At 35.0% G+C, this 24,373-nt stretch overlaps 1 protein-coding gene across 1 annotated transcript in view; it reads right to left on the bottom strand.

The window, feature by feature from the left end:
- Nucleotides 1-611: 611 nt before the first annotated feature.
- Nucleotides 612-24,373, bottom strand: part of DDX4 (DEAD-box helicase 4) — an 88,101-nt gene continuing 64,339 nt past the window's right edge. The window contains exons 16-22 of the mRNA XM_047854412.1: nt 20,074-20,203; nt 18,636-18,802; nt 14,436-14,581; nt 3,599-3,698; nt 1,901-2,171; nt 1,641-1,751; nt 612-938 (exon numbers count right to left, since the gene is read on the bottom strand). Coding sequence (XP_047710368.1) covers nt 852-938; nt 1,641-1,751; nt 1,901-2,171; nt 3,599-3,698; nt 14,436-14,581; nt 18,636-18,802; nt 20,074-20,203 — 1,012 coding nt within the window. The 3' untranslated portion in view covers nt 612-851. The remainder of the gene's footprint in view (nt 939-1,640; nt 1,752-1,900; nt 2,172-3,598; nt 3,699-14,435; nt 14,582-18,635; nt 18,803-20,073; nt 20,204-24,373) is intronic.

The raw sequence follows: 24,373 nt of genomic DNA, 5'->3' as shown, positions 1-24,373 counted from the left end.
TATCAAAAAATTAATTGTGGCAAAAGTGAACAGTATTGTTTTTTGTTGATATAGTTTGATTTCAAATAATGATTTTCACTATTACATTTGTGTATGAATGTATATCATACAATAATATTTAATTTATGTAATACCTTGTTCACTTCATTGATTTTACAAGGCTCAAAATTTCAAAATACAGGAGAACTATGATACGCAGCAAAGAAAAATTTTAAATGCTGTTAGAAAACTAAGGGGGAAAAGTGTTTCATCCTTTATTTTCAAGGAAAGTCTGTATAGAATAAAAACAAACATTTGTTATGTCATTGTGTACAGAGTTCACATTGCATTTAACAATTTTCATCACATATGTGATGACCTAAAGTCAAAATCACCTTAAAAGGCTTATGTCTTTCACTGTCTGTTACATGAAAATCATGTTACCATATTTCAGTGACACACTATTGCTTTAAAGGCTCCTTTTTAAGCAAAAAAAGGAGACTCAGTTTCTAAACAAAAGTTTGTCATAAATCCTACTGCTTGTTTTAGGATCAATAAATACCACACTAAGACTATGTATTTAGACATGAAACATGTTTAAAACCCCTGAAGAATACACTAGAAATAAGCAAGACATTCAGAATGCTTTAATCTTTCCAGTTAACACCATTTATATCAGTAACTGCAATGTTGTTAATTTTTAGTATTTCACATAACTAATCAGCAAGAATTTTTTTTTAAGGGTAGGAATAAGAACCGAAGGACAGAAGATACTAGAGCGTCAGGTTTTGCACTTCTGTTAAACTCAAAAATCAAAACTATTTTCTTCTCTGCATCAAAACTGTACCACAAACTTGAAGGATGTTTTAGCTTTAATCCCATGACTCATCGTCTACTGGATTGGGAGCTTGTGAAGAAGAAAACCCTGCTGTGTTCAAAGTATTCTTGCCCTGGTAATTCTTTAAAAAGAAAGAAAGAAAGAAAGAAAGAAAGAAAGAAAGATTTAATTTTATGATATCTCTCAAATTACATTCCCAGACTCAGAGAAGGTACTCAAGCTTCCCACCATGTTTTTCCCAAAAATATAAAAGACTGGATTCTCACTAAATTTAATCCATTTGATAAAGGCCCATATGAGCCTGGGTAGTCTAAATTACACAAAATATTTCAAGAAAATCTTTCTTTAATCAGTAGTTTTGGCAGATGGAAAAACTGAAACCTCTATACCTTAATAAATAAGCATAAATATTTAATGGTTAGTGCATTCGCTGTTGCTGTATAAAAGTGGTGCTGCCTATAAACAGACACATCAAAAAGGACATGCAACTCACTATCTCTAGTATTCTGTCTTACTTAATAATACTGTCAGAACTCTAAAAATAAGGAATTCTTACAGGAAATTCAGAAGAATCCAAAGGAGAACTGTAAATGCCAGCAAATTTGAGAAAGGAGGGATGTTTGAGCATGAATTGAAAGGTTATATTATTCCTCACTTTTAAGACCAAAAATACATACATACATAAAACTTTAAGAAATATTAAACTTTTAAGTATAAAAAATGACAAGATAATTATTAAACGTTATTGTTACTTCACAATATTAACTACAACATTCACAAAGAGTAACTGGAAGCCAAGTTCTAAATTTTTCCCTCAACTAACCTTTCTTGTATCAACTGATGCAAATACATTTCCTCTTGCACTACCACTGAAGCCAGGAACATATGTACTAAAGGCAATTTCTTCCAACCATGCAGGAACATCCTGTTGAGCCTAAAAAAAGAAATTATTAACTTCATATTCAATATGCATCTAGTCTCAAAGATTATAGCAGTTTACTTTTCCTCAATATACATAGATATACAAGGTCTACTTTCAATGACAGAATAATATCCATTCAGTTTTAAACATTTAAAACTTACATCTGACAGTACTTTCACTAAAGGCTGTGCCAAATGGTTATCTGATTCAGGATCAAAAAAGGAAATAGCTCTGCCAGTATTTCCACAACGACCAGTACGTCCAATTCGATGAACATATTCATCAATGGTAGAAGGAAGATCAAAATTGATAACATGTTGAACATTTTCAATATCGAGCCCCCTGGCAGCTACTGAAGTAGCAACAAGAACTGGGCACTTTCCACAGCGAAAATCTCCCAGAGCTTGCTCTCTCTCTCTCTGTTCTCGGTCACTAGAAATCAAAGAAAGCATGTGTCAGGACAGCTCTTAAAAAATTATTACAGTGGGGGTGTCTAGGTGTCTGAGTCGGTTAAGTGTTTGACTCTGGATTTCTGCTCAGGTCATGATCTCACGGTTCATGATTTTGAGCCCCACATCAGGTTTTGCACTGACAGTACAGAGCCTGCTTGGGATTCTCTCTCCCTTCCTCTCTCCCTGGCCCTTTCCTGCTCACATGTGCTCTCTCTCTCTAAAATTAATAAACATTAAAAAAATTACTACAGGGGCGCCTGGGTGGCGTAGTCGGTTAAGCGTCCGACTTCAGCCAGGTCACGATCTCGCGGTCCGGGAGTTCGAGCCCCGCGTCAGGCTCTGGGCTGATGGCTCAGAGCCTGGAGCCTGTTTCTGATTCTGTGTCTCCCTCTCTCTCTGCCCCTCCCCCATTCATGCTCTGTCTCTCTCTGTCCGAAAAATAAATAAACGTTGAAAAAAAAAATTTAAAAAAAAAAAAAAAAAATTACTACAGTGAACCATTCAAGTTCAACATGTTTTCAGTAACAGTAAAAATAGCAGCAATCAACATTGCTATCTACTTCTTACATACCAGGTATTATACTAATTTTTTTCAAGCCATCATTTTATTTAATTCTCACAGTAATACTTTGAGGGTGGAACAATTATCCTCATTTGCACATGAAGTAAGGTAACAAAGGTAGTACAGAGTGCTACAACACAAATTTAGGTCAGACAAACAAACATCAGGGTATCTGAGCGGCTCAGTCAGTTAAGCATCTGACTTCAGCTCAGGTCATGATCTCACATTTCTTGAGTTTGAGCTCCACATTGGACTCTCTGCTGTCAATGTGGAGCCTGCTTTGGATCCTCTGTCCTCCCTCTCTGTCCCTCCCCCACTTGTGCGCTCTCTCTCTCTCAAAAAATAAACTTTAAAAAAAAATTTTAACAAGTGTGAAAAACATTAAATCTCACCCATTAATCTTGTACTTGTCTTGACAATACACAACTATTTGATTAGAATGTTTTCTCAAAAAAATTGTTTAAGTATAATCTCAGAATTCTGTATATTCATTAGTATTTCAGATCCATGAGTAAAGTGTCAATGAAGTTGTGCTCATATGACATTTTTATGCACTTCAATAAAAAATTTCAACCAAGAGAAAGATTGGATTCAGCAGAAGAGAAAAACTTATTGAGTTCTCTTGACAAGTTACCACTCCTCATGATGAGGAGTCCAAGACAAACCTTTAACTCACCTATCCCCACCTCTTAGTTCTTATAAAAACTTAAAATGACTAACAGTTTAGATCTTGAGAATTCTGAATCTTAGGATTATGTCATGTCAGTTACATGCACTGCTATTTCTTAGCAAATGACAAATACAAGTGTCACCTCCCTACTATGAAATCGTATTAATCTACTCACCCATGAATACTTGTTGTTGATATTTTTTCTTGACAAAGGAAAGTAGCAATAAAATCTGCTTTTTTCTTAGTCTCAACAAAAACCATAGTTCTTTCATCACCTACAAGACAATGAAACAGTGATAAACACAGAAACTATAAAATTAGGAAAAGGAAAAAAAAGCCAGGAGGTATTAGTAGGAAATAGTCTCATCCATCACTGTATTCCCAAGACCAAGACCAGGCCTGGTAGGTAACAGCAGCCCAAATATTTCCTGAATGAATGAATGTCAAAGATAAAGTATCAGAACTGTTTCCTACTTTAGGGACTAAAAAAATGAGCTTGACCTTTGCCCTCCCAGGCCAACACCAAAAAGCTGACTAAGGGCAAGATAAATGGTATCTACCTGCCAACTCTTAGCAGTTCCAAATTCATCTCAGCACCTTCATTTCCCACTCATTAAATTAATGCCTTTGCTCCTTACCTCCCGAGATAATCCAATCTTGCATTCTGCCTTGATTGCCCAAACTATTTATAAGGCATCCAACCCAAAGCTGACAAATTCTGCAACATTCTGTGTTTCAACATTCTCTGTTAATTCAAACCCTTTTAGTTCCAAGGTATTATTTATCAAAAAAACTAAGTGACTTTATCCTAGGATTTTATGAGTCAAAAATATTTACCAGTTAGCTTAAAGAATTTAATTGGTAGAACTTCAAGCATGAGCCAGAGATTTTTTCACACAAGGAATCTCCCTATGTTGGAGAGGAAAGAAGGTAATTTATAGCCTTAATGGAAAGAAGACTGTATTACTGTTCATAATTCCTCTCCCTCATTTCCCTATTAGTTGGCTTCATTTATTCAACAAATATTTAGTGCCTAAGAGATGCCAGTCACTATTCCAGGTGTTGGAAATACTGCAAAGAAAACAAAGCCCTTGCTCTCATTGTGGAGATGCAAATAATAAGTATTATGCAATAAGCCCTAAAATGGAAAAAAAAAAAAAAACCCACAAGGATAAATAGAGTCCCAAGAGGGCTACTTTAGATGTACCCTTTCTAATTAGATGACATCTAAGTAGAACTAAGAATAAAATAATAAACTACTGAGATACTTGGGGAAGAACATCAAGGCACAGGGAAGGACAAATATAAAGGAAAGGCTAAGAGACATGGGAGTTATGTGCTAACACACACACACACACAGAGGCCCTCATGTGACCCCTACATTTTGGGTAGAGGGAACAGCAAGTAACAAGGCCATGATGGAGAAACATGCTTGGCACGTGTGAGTAACAGCAATGAGGAGTCTGGCTGGAGTAGGGTGAGCAAGAGACAGCAAAACATGAAGACAGAGAAGTAATGGCAGCTGTGTCACACAGAGTCGTGAAGGCCATTGAAAAAAAACTTCTTCATTTTGAGAAGGGAAGCCACTACGTTTTGAACAAAGAAGTGACAAGATCTGGTCTTTGTTTTAACTAAGGACTTAATGGATTCTGAATAAATTCTGCTGTTAGATCCAAAACGATTTTGCTAACAGAAATGATATATGCAGTTAAATAAAGAAATGAAGGAGGACTCCCAAGACTGTGTCTGAGTAACTGGAAAAACAGAACTAACATTAACTGAAATAGGAGATCTATAAGAAAAAAAAGGCTCAGAGGTGGTGCTTCATTAACTCTCAGACCTGTGAACAATCAAGCAGAAAAATCAAAGGGCAAGTGATTCCTACAGGAATAAATCAGTTAAATCTTTGAGATATAGTCATTTTCATATTATTAGAATAGTGATTTTTTATCAATTATTTTTCCACAGTTTTGGAAGTCATCCAATAAGATGCCCAAAGCCAAAACTGATACAACTGATAGTATCAAGTACTTAACACTCTTGAGCAACTTAAGCCCTGATCTCTTTTCTTGGTTTTCAGTATGAATCCCAGTGGCAATAAGAATTTAACTCTGACTTTCTCTAGAATTCTTCCTCTCTAATGATTTTGTATTTGTTCTAGTTCAGACAATAGGTCATACTACCACTGGTGATAGCAATAATTGCAAATTTAGCTTTATGATCAGACCATTCAGGGATCTCTATAAACAGATGAATTATAAATCTCTATTCTGTTGAGTGAAAAGTGATGGAGTATCCATTTTGTTAGTCCATTGTGAGCTAAGTAAAAATCAACTAAGAATCTAAAAATAATTCTAATAGATTCTACTATTCTCCTAATAGAATAGTAGCTAGATTGCAATTCTCTGTATTTCTGGGGTCATTCTTAACCCCAGAAAGTTAAGCGGTAGAACTGTGGCTTAAAGCAGAACTAAAGCACTTTATGTGTAATTCAGAAAGGATTTTTTTATTATATGTAATAATTATGTTAATACCTTGTGGAGAATATTAAAAAATTAAATTACAACAGCTCTTAAAGCCTCTTTAAAAAGCCTCACACCTGTAGGAATGGCTAAAATCAAAACCAAAAGAAACAACAGGTATTGGTAAAGATGTGGAGAAAAGGAACCTTCTTCCACCATTGGTGGGAATGCAAACTCGTGCAGCCACTGTGAAAAACAGTATGGAGTATGGAGGTTGCTCAAAAAATTAAAAATAGGACTACCCTACAATCCATTAATTGTACTACTGGGTATTTACCCACAAATTACAGAAATGCTAATTCAAAAGGATACATGTACCCCTATGCTTACTGCAGCATTATTTACAATATCCAAACTATGGAAGCAGCTCAAGTGTCCATTGATAATGGATAAAGAAGATGTGGTATATACATACCATGGAATACTATTCATCCATAAAAAAGAAATTTTGCCATTTGCAATGACATGGAAGGAGCTAATGAGTATAATGCTAAGCCGAATAAGACAGAGAAAGACTAATACTATGTGATCTCACTCATATGTGGAATTTAAGAAACAAAACAAACAAGCTAAGGGGGAAAAAAAAGAGAAAAAAAAATCAAGGAGGACTCTTAACTACAGAGAACAGAATGATGGTTACCAGAGGGGAAGTAGGTGGGGAATGAATGGGTGAAATAGGTGACTGGGATTAAAGAATACACGTACTATTATGGAAAGAAAAAAGTAAATAAATAAATAAGGGAGGATAAAGGAACACAAAGGGAGATAAGGTATCTACACTTCACTCAAACTGACACAATACAGACAACAGTACTGACACACTGTAATTATTTATGTGCAGTGTAATGCCTTGAGAGCAACCACTAACAAAGGTATGCTAAGATATACTTAAAAACTCAAAAAACTAGGAAAATCAAAACTGAATTCTAAAAAACATTCAAGGAAGACAACAACAGAGAAATGAGAAACAGAAGGAACAAAAAGAAGACAGAAATGGTTAAATAATAGACTCTTAAATATAGAGAACAAACAGAGCTACTGGAAGGGTTGTGGGCTGGGGGATGGACCAAATGGGTAAGGGACATTAAGGAAGACACTTGCTGGGATGAGCATTGGGTGTTATATGTAGGGGATGAATCACTGGATTCTACTTCTGAAATTATTGCTCTATATGCTAAGTAACTTGGACAAAAATTTAAAAATAACTAAAAATAAGAAATAAAAAAGAAAAGAAGAAGAAGAATAGGCAAAAGTCATGGACGAATCTGAACTTAGTCCTTTTCAGAGTCTTGTAAAATCAAACCTAACTTCTTCATGTTTACTGGCACACATAAAAATAAATGTTCTATGGCACAAACATTAAAAAAAATGAAATGATTAAGCCCTAACCTCTAATAATTGCAATGAACCTAAATGGTATAAATTTAACAATTAAAAGGAATAAAATTGACAGAAGGGCTAAGAACCAAAAATACAAGTATATCCATACCATGGAATACTCCTCAGCAATACAAAGAAATCAACCACTGACACAACAACTTGATGATCTTAAGGGCACTACAGCGAAAGGAAAAAACTATTTCAAAGGTCACATATACATGATTCCATTTACATAGGATTTTTTAAATTATAATATTATAAAGATGGAAAACAGATTAGTGGTTGTGAGGACATAGGGATAGGCAGTGAGGGTAGGAGTGGTGGGTATGCTATAAAAACAGCACAAGGGATATCTTTGTGGTGAGGTAGTAGCTCTGGATCTTGATGTTGGTGGTAATTACACAAATACACCCAGGTAGCAAAATGGCAGAGAACTATACATATACACTGTACCAGTATATGTACAGTTTCTGCAAAAGTGATGGTAAATCTGAATAACTACCCAGACTATCTAGAATACAACTCAAAACAAGTAGAAAATATGAAAATGAGGTTACAAAATATGGAGGACAGAACAAGAAGATCTAATATTATCTAATTACTGTTGCAGAAGGAGAAAATAGGAAGAGGGGAGAAGCAAAACTAGAAAAAAAAATTATAAAAGTCTATTAAAGCATCTTTTAAAAAGTGTCTTATAGGTCTATCAAATTAATTCTGATTTGGTTTACTGAGTTATATAAAACAGAAAAATAATTTATAGAAGCAAACATTCCTAAAATTCCCAGAGAATAACAAAACTGAATTTCTAAAACTGAACTATTTTTGAAAAAAAATCTTCCTACAGGAATTAAATCTGAAACATTTAAGATTACAAGTACACATAAGTGAAATCTTTGATAAACTCAAGACTAATAACTTCAGTTTAAAAATCTTTTTAAACTTCAGTTTAAAACATCTTTTCTCTGATTTATCAGTTTTAAGCATAATACAAACACCTTATTTTAGTTGGGTTTTCCTTAGCCTATGTAGGTTAGCCACTCAAATAAGCTAATATTCTCCATAATGTTTAAGAGCATAACAACATAGGGGCTCAGTCGATTAAGGTCCAGCTTTGACTCAGGTTATGATCTCATGGTTTGTGGGTTCTAGCCCCACGTCAGGTTCTGTGCTGACAGATCTAAGCATGAAGCCTACTTCAAATTGTCTCCCTTTCTCTCTGTCCCCACATTCTTACACTCTCTCAAAAATTAAAAAAAAAAAAATTTTAAAGACTTAAAAGTATAAAAACAAACTTGTGTTCAGTAAATTGATTCATTATTCAACAGTATTTATATTTTGCATAATGTCATCCTGAAAATAATATCCAACATCTTCAGCTTTAGGTAACTTAAACGAGATTATATTGAGTAAATTAGTGATCACTAGAATTCTCACATATTAATTACTAAACCTAAGTTCATGTTCTTTTGCTTATTTTTCATATGCAATATCTTTGAGGCATGTTAATAAACATGTTCATTTTTGCCACTTAAAAATTTACAGCACTTTCATACTTTAACAAAGTGTGCCGTAAAAAAGTAGTATATGTAGTTCATGAGGGGCACCTGGGTGGCTCTGTCAGTTAAGCATCCGACTTTGGCCCAGGTCATGATCTCACTGTTGGTGAGTCCGAGCCCTGCGTCAAGCTCTGTGCTGACAGCTCAGAGCCTGGAGCCTGTTGAGGATTCTGTGTCTCCCTCTCTCTCTGCCCCTCCTCTGCTTGCGCATGCTCGCTCGCACTGCCTGTCAAAAATAAACACTAAAAAAAAAAAAGTGAAAAAAAAGTTCATGAGCTCTGGTAGTCAGCTACAACACTTATGTCTGACATTCCTGCCTCCAGTTTCCTCTATGAAACAGAAGTTACTATGGTTAAAAGTTATAATTAACATAAGTTAAGTGAGACTATAGGAGGAGTAATAAAAACAGAGATAGAAACTGTATGTGCTTCTGTTTTGAAGGAAAAAAAAAAAGAGTAGTTTTTCCCTACTGTAGTAGCTCTCAAAATTTTGGTCTGTGGCCCCATTAAATTCTTAAATTCTTATATTATTGACAATCCCAAACACTTTCAGTTATTAAATTTACCATATTAAAACTTAAAACCAAGAAAAAATTGAAATACTTATTGGCATGTATATTATGTTAAAATAAATAATTCTCAGTATAATAATGAAAACTGTTTTACCTCAGAGATCCTACGAGAAGGTCTTAGGGGACCCAGGGAACACTCATTTTGTCCTAAACTGAAGTGTCAGTTTACTCCAGAAAATAACTTACAGCTATTTTCAGTAATTACAGTATTAAAGTTTATTCTTTCTTTTCCTTAATCAGCTTATATAGCAGAGACTGTGCTGACTTTATTATGTTTTTTGGTTATTTAAAGGGAAAAAAAAGCAGCAAAAGTACTATATTTATGAAAGAGCTATGGTTCTTAACAATCATGTTACCTTCTATATTTATTTTGAAAGGTTTTATTGTCATTTAATTAAACTGGCAACCAAGTACTGTTTCTCAGCCACCAATGATCCTACACTAATGCAATGTTCAACTCTCCTCTGACAACTCTTGATTCTGCCTTTCTAAAAATGAACCATAAATTAAGAAAAAAAAAATCCATCTAAACTATCATTGTGATTTCTCAGAAAACACTAGGAAAAGCACAAAAGTTTGTTATCTCACCTTAAAAAATAAAAGAGAGGCTAAAAATAATTAGGCTTGTTTGATGTGTTACTATTTTTAAGAGTTGAATGGCAACAGTTTTCTTTTTTTTTTTTTTTAATTTTTTTTTTCAACGTTTATTTATTTTTGGGACAGAGAGAGACAGAGCATGAACGGGGGAGGGGCAGAGAGAGAGGGAGACACAGAATCGGAAACAGGCTCCAGGCTCTGAGCCATCAGCCCAGAGCCCGACGCGGGGCTCGAACTCACGGACCGCGAGATCGTGACCTGGCTGAAGTCGGACGCTTAACCGACTGCGCCACCCAGGCGCCCCAAATGGCAACAGTTTTCAAGTCAGAACAGATATTAAACTTCCTCTAGGTTAAAAAGCATAGGTAAGATGTAGACTTTATGGAAATACTTTCAAAATGTATACCTTCTGGGAAGTCCCTGGAGATGTATAAATGCCCATATGTTTACACCTACAGGAGAAACATTGACTAAAATACTTAGGAAATAACTCTCTAGAGTTTTTCTATATTGATCAGAGGGCTAGAGGCACAGTGCCTAATACAACAGCATAGTGTTGCCAATCATAATTTCACTTATTATTTAAAATGTTTATATGTAGGGGTGCCTGAGTGGCTCAGTCAGTCGAGGCTCCAGCTCCTGATTTCAGCTCAGGTCTTGATCCCAGGGTCATGGGATTGAGCCCTGCATGGGACTCTGCACTGAGTGTGGATGGAGCCTGCCTAAGAATCTCTCTCTCCCCACTCTGCCCCTCTCCCCTGGCACACATGCTCTTTCTCGAGGGCACTTGTTGGGATGACCATTGCATATTGTATGTAAGCCAGTTGGACAATAAATTATATTTATTAAATAAGTAAATATATATAAAATAATTTTTTTAATTAAAAGAAATAGCTCACTTCTTAATTTTAATATAGCACCTTCTAGGCTAGTGGTTCTCAAATGGGATGTACACCAGACTCACATGTGGCATTCTGTATAAATACAGAAAAGCAGATCCTATTTGCACTTAATCTTTTTACCAGATGTTCTTGGTATGAAAAATTAGACCTACCCCATTTTTATAAATCAGATGTAACATTTACATAGTTCTTTGAAAATAGGCTTATCATTATCATTAGAGACATTTCATTAGAGACATCATCATTTAGACATTCATCTAAAATTTCTTAGAAATGACTTTATTACCTTTATTTTGCAATGCCACAGAAACAACCAAATTTCCTTACTACTAGCATTATTCTTATTATAAACCCTCATTAAATCTTTCATTTTCAATAATGATCACTAATAAATTAACCAGGATCATTAAGTCTTTGTTAACTATATAGTTTGTTTTCTCTTGATACTTTCCCAAAGGCTATACTATAAGCCAGATAGCAGAGTTTGTATATTTGTGCCTCTATCAAGCACTTCTAACTACTGATATTAAAAAAAATAGTCTAGGGTAGAAGGTTCTAAGTTGACATTGTTTTAATAACTTTTAGACCCTATCACTGGACAAGCAGAATTTACAGGACTAGTTCAGAAGCAGAAAGAATCATGAAAGTCTAACAGATGCAATGGAACAAGAATTAATTACATGAAAAATCAGGGGAAACTTTAGAAGATAGGAACTCACTTAAGTTGCTATGTATTACAGTTGTAATATGACTCAGAGAGTTTCCCAGACTTAATTTCCTATCTAAGCAAATAATGGAGGCTTTTAAAAGTTCAATGTCAGAGTTCTTATGAAAACTTCCAGATAGAAGTTAATTTTGTGATCTTATTATTCAATATCGTTTGGCTCTTGATGTGCAAAACAAACTCAAAGAGGCCTATATTGTTAATAGTCTTGCTGCATCTATGCAAATAAGCCTAACAGAATGAGACCAGCCTTTCTGTGACCAAGAATAATCTCTGAGATTGTTGTGATCATGAGAGGATATAGCTGTCAGGAAAAACTGTGAAAGACTTTGAAATAACCAAGAAAAATTACCATCTAGCACACCCTTCATGGTTATGTGACTTTTACTCTATTTTTTCTGTTATACCTCTATTGCAACTGATAGCAATGCAAATGATCTTTATCAATAAAAATAAAAATGAAGTTACCCCTCAAATGTAACTGATTACTGCTTTGTGGATATTGACCAGTTTTGCATTTATTTGTAAATTTATTTGGGCTTTCCTAATATCCTACACATACGTGTTCTTTGAATTGCTCAAAGTAGCTATAACATCTTATTAGTTCTCCTAATAATTAATGAGCTCAATAAAATGTTTGATACATGTTCAACTAAAATTAAATTATGAGGGGACCTAGGTGGCTTAGTCGGTTAACCGTCTGTCTCCTGATTTCGGCTCAGGTCATGATCTCATGGTTCATGAGATCAAGCCCCGCACAGGGCTTTGCATTGAAAGTGCTGTCTCTTACTCTCTCTCTCAAAATAAATACACATTTAAAAAATTAAATTATGAAAAAGGCAGCTGGTTATACTACTATAAAATAATTATACCTATACATTTTAAAGGCACAGGGGATAGGCTAGCAGATTTACCTTAAAAAGTAGAAAAAAAATTATATGAACAAATATATGTAAAACTTGAGGATATACTGAATGGATATTCCATGCAGATTGAAAAAAATACATACATACATAAATTATCAAAACAATTAACTCTAAACTGCAGAACATTTAACAGTTTAAATAATACAGAAGTATACAATAGTGCTCATACAGTGACTTCAAAGATTTCTCAAAGGCAAACCAGCACTTCTGAAAACTCTCATTAGAATTATTCTCAAATAATCTTTATTACACAAATTAATACATAAAAAATCTTAAGGTTTTATAAATCTTAACATTTATACTAAAAATGTTCTAACTTCAGCAAAACTACATATTGCTTATCTCTTCTGCATATGGAACTTCAATTTATACCTGACAAGTTACTTGACCTCTCTGTATTTCAGTGTCCTCAATGTTAAAATGCGGTTAACAAAACTTACTTCAGAAAGTTGTTTTGAGCATTAAATGAGTTAATACACGTAAAACAGTCAGAATAGTATGTGGCCCACAGAAGTTATTATTTTAACTTAATATGCCATATACAGTAATTTATCAAACACTGGATGAAGCAAACCAGTAAAATTTCTCCAACTCATGATGAGCATTTGGTTTTAAAAGTTTTATGTTTTTTTAAGACTCAGCGGAAACTAAAGAATAGAAGCCTTTAAAAGTGTTTTCTAGGGGCGCCTGGGTGGCTCAGTCGGTTAAGCGTCCGACTTCGGCTCAGGTCACAATCTCACAGTTTGTGAGTTTGAGCCCCGTGTCGGGCTCTGGGCTGACAGCTCAGAGCCTGGAGCCTGCTTCACATTCTGTGTCTCCCTCTCTCTCTGACCCTTCCCTGCTCATGCTGTGTCTCTGTCTCAAAAATAAATAAACATTAAAAAAAATTTTTTTAAGTGTTTTCTAAGTCAACTTCTTTTTTTTTCTCCTCATTGTTGGAAATTAGATGGTTTCCTGTCCTCTCCTCATTCCTCCATCCCAACAGTGACATTCAAATTGAAACAATTACTAAAATGAAGAAGGGGAGGGGGAATATATAGCATGTAAGTACACTAGCCTGTGAGGTAATAAGAAGAAATTAAAATATTATTACTGGGTACTAAGCAGGGCACTTGCTGTGATGAATCACTGAATTCTACTCCTGAAACCAATATTGCACTGTATGTTAAAACTAAGATTTTTTAAAAAAGGAAAAATAAATTTTGCTACATATGGTGGAAAAAATAAAACATTTTTTCTCAGTAATAAAGTAGGTCCTATAATGAAAAAAATTATAAATAAAATAGCAATATTAAAAAGTTTTATTTTTCGGCACAAAGTAAGCTCAACTCAATCAAAGAAATACGACTTTCTATAAAAATTATTTGGGGGGGGTGAGAAATTTCTCATCACTATTGTAAAAACCAGAACTAGATGTTTAAAGTTCCCTTCACCTCTAAAATTTTTTGAATCTACAATTATAGAAACATTTTGGAAGCAAAAACTATGAACTAAAAATAACTCAGGGTGAAGAAAATGGAGTTTAATGTAAAGGAGGCTTTTTTATTTCTTACAATGAAAAATATATGTATTTCTCCTGGAATAGCTTTTAGTCACATATTTCAAGTCTCAAATCCTTTTTTTTAATCTTTATGAAGAAAATATTAAACTGCTATATAATTTACAGAGGAAACTAAATCATAAAACCTTTTATAAAGAAAGCTTTAGAGAAAGAGGAAATAATGAAAACACACTTATTTAAAAACCCATACCAAACAATTTTTAGAGTAATTTAAAAATTAAGCATTTTTTAAAAATCAAAATTATGACAAAAAATAATATCAATGTAAGATACCTATGTTTCGCAGAATTTCGACAAGTTTTTCTCTTTTTGAGTACTGGCCAACTTGGAGAATGGTCTGCTGAACATCTCTACATGCTCCACCCACTTGTCCAACAGCAACAAACAAATAATCCGACTTTAAAAACTCCCCAGCCAACCTTCAAAGACAAAAAATTACTCCTTAACTTATCCTCTTCCATTAACACTCACAATATTCACTGAATTATTCCAAGTGTTATTTAATGTTAATTGGACAGATTATAACAACTATAACAAGGTAGATAACTTACATCATGCAAGTACTAATTCCAAAGATCAGTATAAAACATTAAGATTTTGTAAAATACTAAATAACTTAGTGAAACGTGGCCATGCAAAACTATTTAAAATGTGTATATAACAATAGAAAAGTATGCTAAAGTATCAGACTACAACAAATAGGAACTTTTGTTACAAACTGAAATGCAAGCGTAGGGCAAAAATTCTGTCCTTCACTAATGCTTTTATGTATGTTATTGCTAAAAGTTGTTTTCTGAAAGTATTACTTGTTAAACTACTATGCTTTGAACAATTATCAGCAAACCAGACCTTAGGTCAGTGCTTTTCATGTCATGACACATACAAAAAGTTGTAGCATTTATACAGCATGTCTGAGCAAAAAAATGAGACAGGAGGTAAAGGGCCCAGAGGCTAGCTCACATCAGGCTGTGTATGGTCACCCCAAATGCTGAGGATATCAGCATGTGGACACACACATAACTCACAGGCAGCATACAATTAAGAAGGCCTGCTTTAAATCATCCAGCAACAGAGGAAGAGGACAAAGGGAACTGGCAAAGAACTGAGTTTTTCTGTGATTAAGGAGGAGGGCCAAATCTATCATCAGTCCTCCTCTGTCCCATTTAGCAGTCCCTACTTCTTAGCTGTCTCATGAAAATCTCATGAGCAAAGCATATCCAGAATCTTAATAAATCATTACTGCTTCTTTCTCTTCACCTGCTGTTACCATAAAAGAAACAGAAAAGCTTCTTTTTGAAGTCCTTCCTTCAAGAATCAAGCACCCTCTCAAGCACAAATCTTAAAACCATCTACAGTTCATTACTTTCCATCATATTTTTTTCATTCACTAAAACATTAATTGTGTGTCTGTGTCAGGCATACATGATACAAGGTACTGGGAATACAAAGATGAATATGATAGTTTCTGCCACTGAGATGCTCACATCAAGTAAGATATAGTTATATAAAAAATAATTACTACATTTTAAAGTATATAACAATTTTTAATATTGCATAATCATATATAAAACATTTTAGTATTTCAGAGAACAAAGTGAGGATTGATGGGGGAGGGGGAGAGGGGAAAATGGGTGATGGGCACTGAGGAGGGCCCTTGTTGGGATAAGCATTGGGTGTTGTATGTAAGTAATTACCCATGAAAATCTACCCCAAAACCAACAGAACACTGTACACACTGTATGTTAGCCAATTTGACAAAATTTGACAGTAAATATTTTTAAAAATTTTTGAAAATTAAAAAAATAAACGTTTTAGTATTTAATATATTTTCATATTCCAGTTTTAACAGTTAACATCTACTAAACATTTACCATATTCAAAAAAATGTGCCAAGTGTTTAAAATGGTTTCTTGACAAATACAATGGCAAGAAATGGATGAAGTGATGTGTATTTCCAAGAGTCTTCAAGTACTGAGCTAGATCTAAGCAGCAGCAAGCAAGAATGTATAATAGTGATGACTAGGGAAAGACATTCTAAGAAGAAAGGAGAAACAAGAAAAAATAATGAGGAAGGATGGAATTTGGCTTGCTCAGCCAACAAGAAATAGTTTTAATAGAAAAGAAATATACAATCCCAGGTAATAAAGTAGCAGAAAAAGCAAAAATTTGATCATATGTACACTTTGAAATCTTGTTAGTCTGTGGAAATGGGAAGACACAGGAGAGCTTATTTTGTTTTTAAAAAAAATTTTTTTTAACGTTTATTTATTTTTGAGACAGAGAGAGACAGAGCATGAACAGGGGAGGGGCAGAGAGAGAAGGAGACACAGAATCTGAAACAGGCTCCAGGCTCTGAGCTGTCAGCACAGAGCCCGATGCGGGGCTCGAACTCACGGACCGCGAGATCATGACCTGAGCCGAAGTCGGACGCTTAACCGACCAAGCCACCCAGGCGCCCCAGGAGGGCTTATTTTGAATAAATGTCTAAAAAAAAACCTAAAACTTTATTTTGGAATTATTACTGACACAAAACTGAGATTAGAGTCAGGGAGGACAGGTTAGAAAGCTACTGACAATGAGCAGAGAGAAAAGTGAAAAGGATTTAAATTAAGGTGGGAAACAGAAGAAACTGATTTGAAATATTTTAGAGATAACTGCCAAAATGACTGTTTTTGAAGGGCATAAAGTTAAAAGAATATATTAAAGCAATCAAGATGATTGAAAGGATTTGGGCTTGGAAAGACAACACTGCCAGTAAGGAAAACTGAACAGGAAAGAGGGCATTGAAGAAGAGCTTCCATTTTGGACATAGTGAACTTTACAGGTAATTCATCTAAGAATAAAATACTCCTGAAGAGTTAAATCCTCAAGTCTGGCAATCCGAAGAGAGATTAAGGATACAGGTAATAAATTGGGGACAGTTACAGAAAGAAACATCAGCCAAGGAAATGGATGCTGCAATAGTTCAGTGAATATGTAGAATGATAACACTGGACTTCAGACAGAATAATGGGCAAGGTCCCTCAAGGTGAGGGACTCTACTGTTTACCCTAAATACCCAGGACTTATACTCAAATATGGCTCATAAAAAGCCCTCAACAAATATTACTGATGACAGTACACATTAGTCATTCTGGCTAGCCAACATTCAAATACCTTCCTATTTCAGGGTGAATAAAAAAACATATAGGCAGCAGAATATTACCTGCTATTTAGGTAGGTAATTATCTACTTATTATTAATTGCAAAGGTGATAAGGGAAATACAGATACCACCTTTCAAGTTTTAAGACACCAGTTATTATAAGAAACTATTATTTTATGTACCACTAAGAAAGAAAAAATCCTAACTGGTCAAATGCTCTCTTATGATTTAGATTTTTTCCCCCAATAAAGAGCTTGTTTTAACTTTATACAAAGACTTTTTAAATCATCTATTAAGTAAAACAAATCAATAGCCAGCACCACTAACTTGTGGCTTGTGAAGTATTTCATCCCATGTAAGACTCTATCAGACCAGGAGACCCACTTTACAGAAAAATAAGTGACAGAGCAGGCCCAAAACCGTAACGTCTGCAGGTCATATCACATGACAACAGTGAGATGCTGCCAGGCTACAGAAAGTGGAACATCCACTTAAACAAGTGCTTGGAAGTGTTTCTTTCTGAATATGGCACAAGATTCAACAGGGCACGGTAACTTTCAACCAGAAATCCTTATATGGTACATTGGGTCTGAGAGCAAGGCATGCAAAGCAAGAGTGGTCCACTTACCATTGCTCCCTGTGACTCATATTTGAAACTGTGTTTCCTGTCCCACCCACAGCCACAGATTCTGCAGGTGTGGAGGTCTTGGTTCCCAAAGAAAGAAAAGTTCTATCAGAGTAAATACGCAGGAGTCTAACTAAATGACAAGCTAAGAAGTTGCTGTTGAGACACTTCAGGCTCCCTAGGGCCAAGGGATCAGCAAGCAGGAAGAAGAGTTAGAACTCTAGAAGGGACACATCATCTACAAGGGATGTGTCATCCTCATCTCAGAATTCACCAAACCATATACAGTAAGATACTCAATATATGTCAACAGTTGGTATGTGAATTTTCTACAAAAGGCCCAATTTTTGCAAGCTCTACAATTTTGGTTTCAAGACACAAAAAATAACTTCATTGAGTAAGCACTTATTAAATCCTATCTAGGTGCTGTGTACTCACACTCACACACACACACACACACACACACACACACACACACATTTAATAAAATGTTACAAATTTTATAAAGTGTGGCAAAGCCAGGGATAAAGGTTACAAACAATGAAAAATGCAGTTAAGTTTTTAGGAATAGATCCACTTCTTAAACTACCTGGGTTACCTTAAATTTTAAAAAAACTCTTAAAAATCATAGAGTCACATTGCTTTTCCTTTCATAAAGCCATTTATGTACATAACAATTATTTTTAAGAAGAAAAAAATTTTACTTTTGAATTTCCTCTGGAAAAGTCGCACTAAACATAAGGGTTTGACGCTGTTCCTTTGATGGCATTCCTGGGCAGGAAATTAACTTCCTCACTTCTGGTCCAAAACCCATATCCAGCATGCGATCAGCTTCATCCAAAACTAAATATTTGACTTGTCTGAGACCAATCTTTCAGGATATTTTCAAGGGTTAGAGCAGAAAATGCATATTAGTCAATATATTAAACTAAAATGTGTCCACAATTCCAACTACTGATTTATTCTTAAGAATGTAAAGTAGAAATCAATGCATAAAATGATGAGAATTGTTTTGGTTCGTAACACTAGTACTGTTTATTTAAATGTTTATTAACAATTCTTGATCTCCACTAACATGTTAGCTACTAGCCTCATACGGCTATTAAGCACTTGAACTGTGGCTAGTATGCCTAAAGAACAAAATTTTTCATTTTATATCCTTTTTAAATGTTTACAGCCACATGTGGCTAACTACCATAGTGGACCTCACAGATCTACATCTTATTATCTGATAAAGTCAGATTTTTAAATGTAAAGAAACATTTCCTAACATCATGACATATTCAAATGTCTTATAACCGGTAAATTTATTTCTAATGCTTTAAACTCTTAATAAATTCTCCATTCTGTAATCACTTGGGAACAACTGAGAAACTTCTCTCACCTTCTTCGCATGAACACTTATCACTACAAAGAGAAACAGACATTTGCAAGGAAAACAAATGAATGTCGCACAACCATGTAAGATGTTAAGTGAGAAATCAAAGTGGATTTCTCTGGGTAGTCTGAATAAGTATCGTATTTTTATGCAGAAAGACCGTATTTTGAGTAACCCCTTTAGAGAAGAGCCTAAAAAAAGCCAAAGAGGTTCATGAACGTGAATTTAAAGCAATGATTTAGTGATTTAATAATGTGGTATGTGAATACCTACACTAAATATATAACTCTAAAATGTCTTTTTAAAGACTTGGAAATTTAATAATACTGGTTAACATTACTCCTATGCTTCAACAGGAAACAAAATTGCTAGTACACAATTCAGGAAGAAAATATGTCATCATAACTTATATGAAACTATGGGAGCATGTAATGCATTTCTCCCAGTGTAGTGGAGTACAGGATATAGACTCTAGTCAGATCCAGGTTCTAACCCTAGCTCTATCACTAGAGCTAAGTGAGGGATTTTAAATAAACTACATAATATCACTTATTGCTTTATCAAACACAAAATAGGAAATACTTTTTATCTCATGTTGGAATTATTTTAAGAATTATGTAATAGTCCATTCAAAGATTCTGATGGGGGCCTAACATATAAAGGGTACTCTAATAAATATATATCTCTCTATATACCATTCTTCCCCTTTCCCATACAAAAAAAAAATTATTAATCCACAATTTTGTCATCCCTCGAGGGCCTACCTTTTCTTTACCTATGATATCCATCAGTCTCCCAGGAGTAGCACATAATATATTACAGCCTTGTACTATTTGTCGAATTGAATGACCCAACTGGGTTCCCCCATATATAACAACAGCTCTTACACAGGTCCTATTTACAAGAAAAATAAATGTTATTTTCTAGTTTTGTGAAAATTATACATCTGGTTCTAATAAACTATAAAAAGAAATCCATAAAGAAAAAAACTAATACATTCTCATTATCTAAAAAAATTAAATTCTTCCCAAGAAGTTGAAAAAGAAATTAAAAACTATGAAAAAAAATCTGCAATCTATCCAAGCAACAATTCTTCAAAAACAATGGTAAACACCAATACCACCCACAAAAATATTGACCAAAAACATGAACATGTGGTTCATAAGAAATACAACTGGCTTTTAAACATTTTTTTTTTAAGGTCAACATTACTTTAAAAAGGAAGACAAATTAAGACAAACATAACATTTTCCTTGAAGTGTAATAATACCATGTTAGCCATGGTGTCGGGAAACTGAAATTAATAGGATAAAATGAGACAGGCTCTTTCACAATTAGTCTCTATTAAAATTGTAAAAAACTTCTCTCTTGACCCAATAAATTCCATATATGAATTTACCCTTTAAGTATGTCCCCACAAATGGGCAAAGATGAATTTACATAAATATTCACTGCCAACTATTTAGCATCAAAACAGTAGAAGAGTTGTAATTACAGTCCACTCATCGCAAGAGATACTTGTGCATTCCCATAGAAAGGGCAACAGTTCCAGATTAACATTTACCATTAAAAAAAGAGAGTGACAACAGCTGAGTGTACTACCCACTTATTGGAAGAAGGATTAAAGTGCGTATGTGTGCACCAGCTGTTTTTACACTAATTCATGTGAAACTGTTAACAGTGGTTAACTCTGAAGAGGAGAATTGAATAAGTTGGGGGGGAAGGGTTGTCAAGAGTGCAGGACAGTTTTATGTTGTAGGGTTTTTTTTAAGTTTACTTATTTAAGTAATCTCTACACACCACATGGGGCTCAAACTCCCAACACTGAGATCAAGAGTTTCATGATCTACCAACTGAGCCACCCAGGTACCCCCAAAATTTTGTTTATTAAACAAACTCATTGCTTTAAACAGATTCTATTTTCTGCTATTGCTAGGCCTAAATAAAATAACACATTTAATATTTATAACTCAGCAAATGCTAAGTATTCAATAACTTCATTATTACCATTAGTACTCTAAGTGTACTATAACTTAACCAGTCCTTGACTGATAGGTATTTACTTTTCAGTTTTGCCATAACGTTGCAACAAATTTCCAGGTACAAAGATTCAATTTGTGCATGACTATTATGTGAATTTGCCATGCATATGTTTTTGTTTTTAAAATAGTATTTGTTCAAGGGGCACAAAGGAGGAGACTTGTTGGGATGAGTACTGGGTGTTATATGTAGGTGATGAATCACTAGATTCTACTCCTGAAAACATTACTACACTATGTGTTAAATAACTTGGATGTAAATTTTTAAAAATTAATAAAGTTAATAAATAAAATGTTATTTTTTACTACTTGATTTAAAAGCCTAAAAGCAACACAGTACATGGGGATTATCAAGAAAAAACACTGTTATAAGCAATATATATCCACTTTCTTCAGGCTTTAAAGGATTTTTAGTAACTTTAGTTTTTCTTCTCATTTTAAAATAAACTGATTCATAGAAAATAAAATATAACCATTTCTACATAAAAATCTGTAAAAAAAAAAAAAACCCTATAAAAACAAAACTAACACCCCATTAGATAAAGTGGTATACACCAATGTGTAATTAACAAAGGAAAATTTATTAAGCATTCCAAAAGTAGTTTCGCCTTTTAAATAAAAAAGTAAAGATACTTGTCCCTTTCCTCAAATATAGAACCTAAGTCCCTTTCCCCTTAAGCGTGTGTGAAGGCTGACTTCATAGGAGTGCAACCTGTGCAGTCACATAGGGTCCCAAGATAGGAAGAGTCCTTAGGTTCCTTTAATGCTCTGCTATATGCAGTCTTAAAATTCTTAATAATTTCTATTATTTTACTTTTATTTTTTTTAATGTTTATTTATTATTGAGAGACAGAGAGAAACAGAGCATGAGCAGGGGAGGGGCAGAGACAGGAGGAGACACAGAATCCGAAGCAGGTATCAGGCTCTGAGCTGTCAGCACAGAGGCCGATGCGGGGCTTGAACTCACAAACCGTGAGATCATGACCTGAGCCGAAGTCAGATGCTTTACAGACTGAGCCACTCAGGCGCTCCCATTTCTATTATTTTAGAGACAGACAGTACATGCAGGGGAGAGGGGCAAAGGGACAGAGAGAGAATCCCAAGCAGGCTCCACACTTAACGTGGAGCCCAATGTAGAGCTCAATCCCATGACCCTGGGATCATGACGCGAGTGAAAATCAAGAGTCAGAAAGCAGCTCAAACCGAATGAGCCACCCAGGTGACCCCATAATAATTATTGAACAAAGGACCCTGCATTTCCAGTTTGCACTGTTCAAGCAAATGACATGGCAGTCCTGGGGTACGGGGTAGACTTAGTAACTTGCTGAGTGATGGACACAATATGGCAGAAGTGACTCAGACTATTTTATACGAGACATTGTAGCCTCCTCCTTGCTCTTCCTCATTCATTGTCTAAGCAAGCCAGTTGTCATTTCCTAAGGACAATCAAGCATCCTTATGGGACAGGTATAAACAAGTCTTCAGAAAACTACAATTCTGGCTGGTATCTTGTCTGCAATCTCCTACTCCTGAGAGAGACCTCAAGCAAGAAGCACTCAACTAAACTCTTCCCCAACTCTTAATTCCCAGAAACTATTACACAGTACTTATCATTTTAAGCAACTATGTTTTAGGTAATTTGTTAGGCAACAGATAATACCAAATGTTGACAAAGTGTAGAGTGAACTGGCGTTCTCATACACTGCTAACAGAACTATCGGTACTGGCTTGAAGTTCATACCCTTTAACATTAAACTTATAAAAACCTACTTTAAGGAAAACTTAAAACATAAAAATAGAAAAAGTTTATTTAGCAATCTGCTCATTATGATTTTATTTATAGTAGTCCCAAACTAGAAACAACTGAAATGTGCCAAAATACAGAAATAAGATACAATCTGAAAATGATTAAAAATTAAGTCTAATTATGAAATAAGCATCTTTTATATTATTAAATTATATTAAACAGTTTATTAAGAACACCCCAAGTGCATTAAACATGCACTAAAAACTACTAGAAAATATACCACCAATGTTTATTATGTATCTATTATTATCTGATTTGTAAGCATGCTTCTCTAAAAAAATTTTTTAATCTTTATTTTAGAGAGAGAGAGAGCACGCACATGCACGCGAGTGTGGGAGAGGCAGTGAGAGAGGGAGACAGAGAATCCAAAGCAGGCTCCAGGCTCCCAGCTTTCAGCACAGAGCCTGATGCGGGGCTTGAACTCACGAATCGAGATATCCTGACCTGAGTGGAAGTCAGATGCTTAATTGACTGAGCCACTCAGGCGCCCCATGTTTCTTTTAAAAATAAAAATGAGGGGCGCCTGGGTGGCGCAGTCGGTTAAGCGTCCGACTTCAGCCAGGTCACGATCTCGCGGTCCATGAGTTCAAGCCCCGCGTCAGGCTCTGGGCTGATGGCTCGGAGCCTGGAGCCTGTTTCCGATTCTGTGTCTCCCTCTCTCTCTGCCCCTCCCCCGTTCATGCTCTGTCTCTCTCTGTCCCAAAATAAATAAAAAAAAAAAAGTTGAAAAAAAAAAATTAAAAAAAAAAATGAACTGGGATTCCAGGGCTCCCCATATTTCTTTTAAAAATAAAAAAAAAACCCTGGGGCGCCTGGGTGGCACAGTCGGTTGGGCGTCCGACTTCAGCCAGGTCGCGATCTCGCGGTCCGTGAGTTCGAGCCCCGCGTCAGGCTCTGGGCTGATGGCTCAGAGCCTGGAGCCTGTTTCCAATTCTGTGTCTCCCTCTCTCTCTGCCCCTGCCCCGTTCATGCTCTGTCTCTCTCTGTCCCAAAAATAAATAAACGTTGAAAAAAAATTAAAAAAAAAAAAACAAAAAAAAACCCTGGGATTCCAGAGTGCCTGGGTGGCTCAGCAGCAAGGAATACCACAGAAAATGGTGGAAGAAAGCAGAATAAAAATAAAGCTCTGACTTAAAAAAAAAAAAAAAAGCAAAAAAAAAAAAAAAGCAAGATTCAATCCATATGGAAAAAATAAGTTCTCCACTTGCAGAATTTGTC

This window comes from Prionailurus viverrinus, chromosome A1 (assembly GCF_022837055.1).
Source record: "Prionailurus viverrinus isolate Anna chromosome A1, UM_Priviv_1.0, whole genome shotgun sequence".
In the NCBI taxonomy this organism is placed as follows: Eukaryota; Metazoa; Chordata; class Mammalia; order Carnivora; family Felidae; genus Prionailurus; species Prionailurus viverrinus.
Note: the sequence above shows the minus strand (reverse complement) of the source record. Positions and strands in the feature narration are given on the sequence as shown.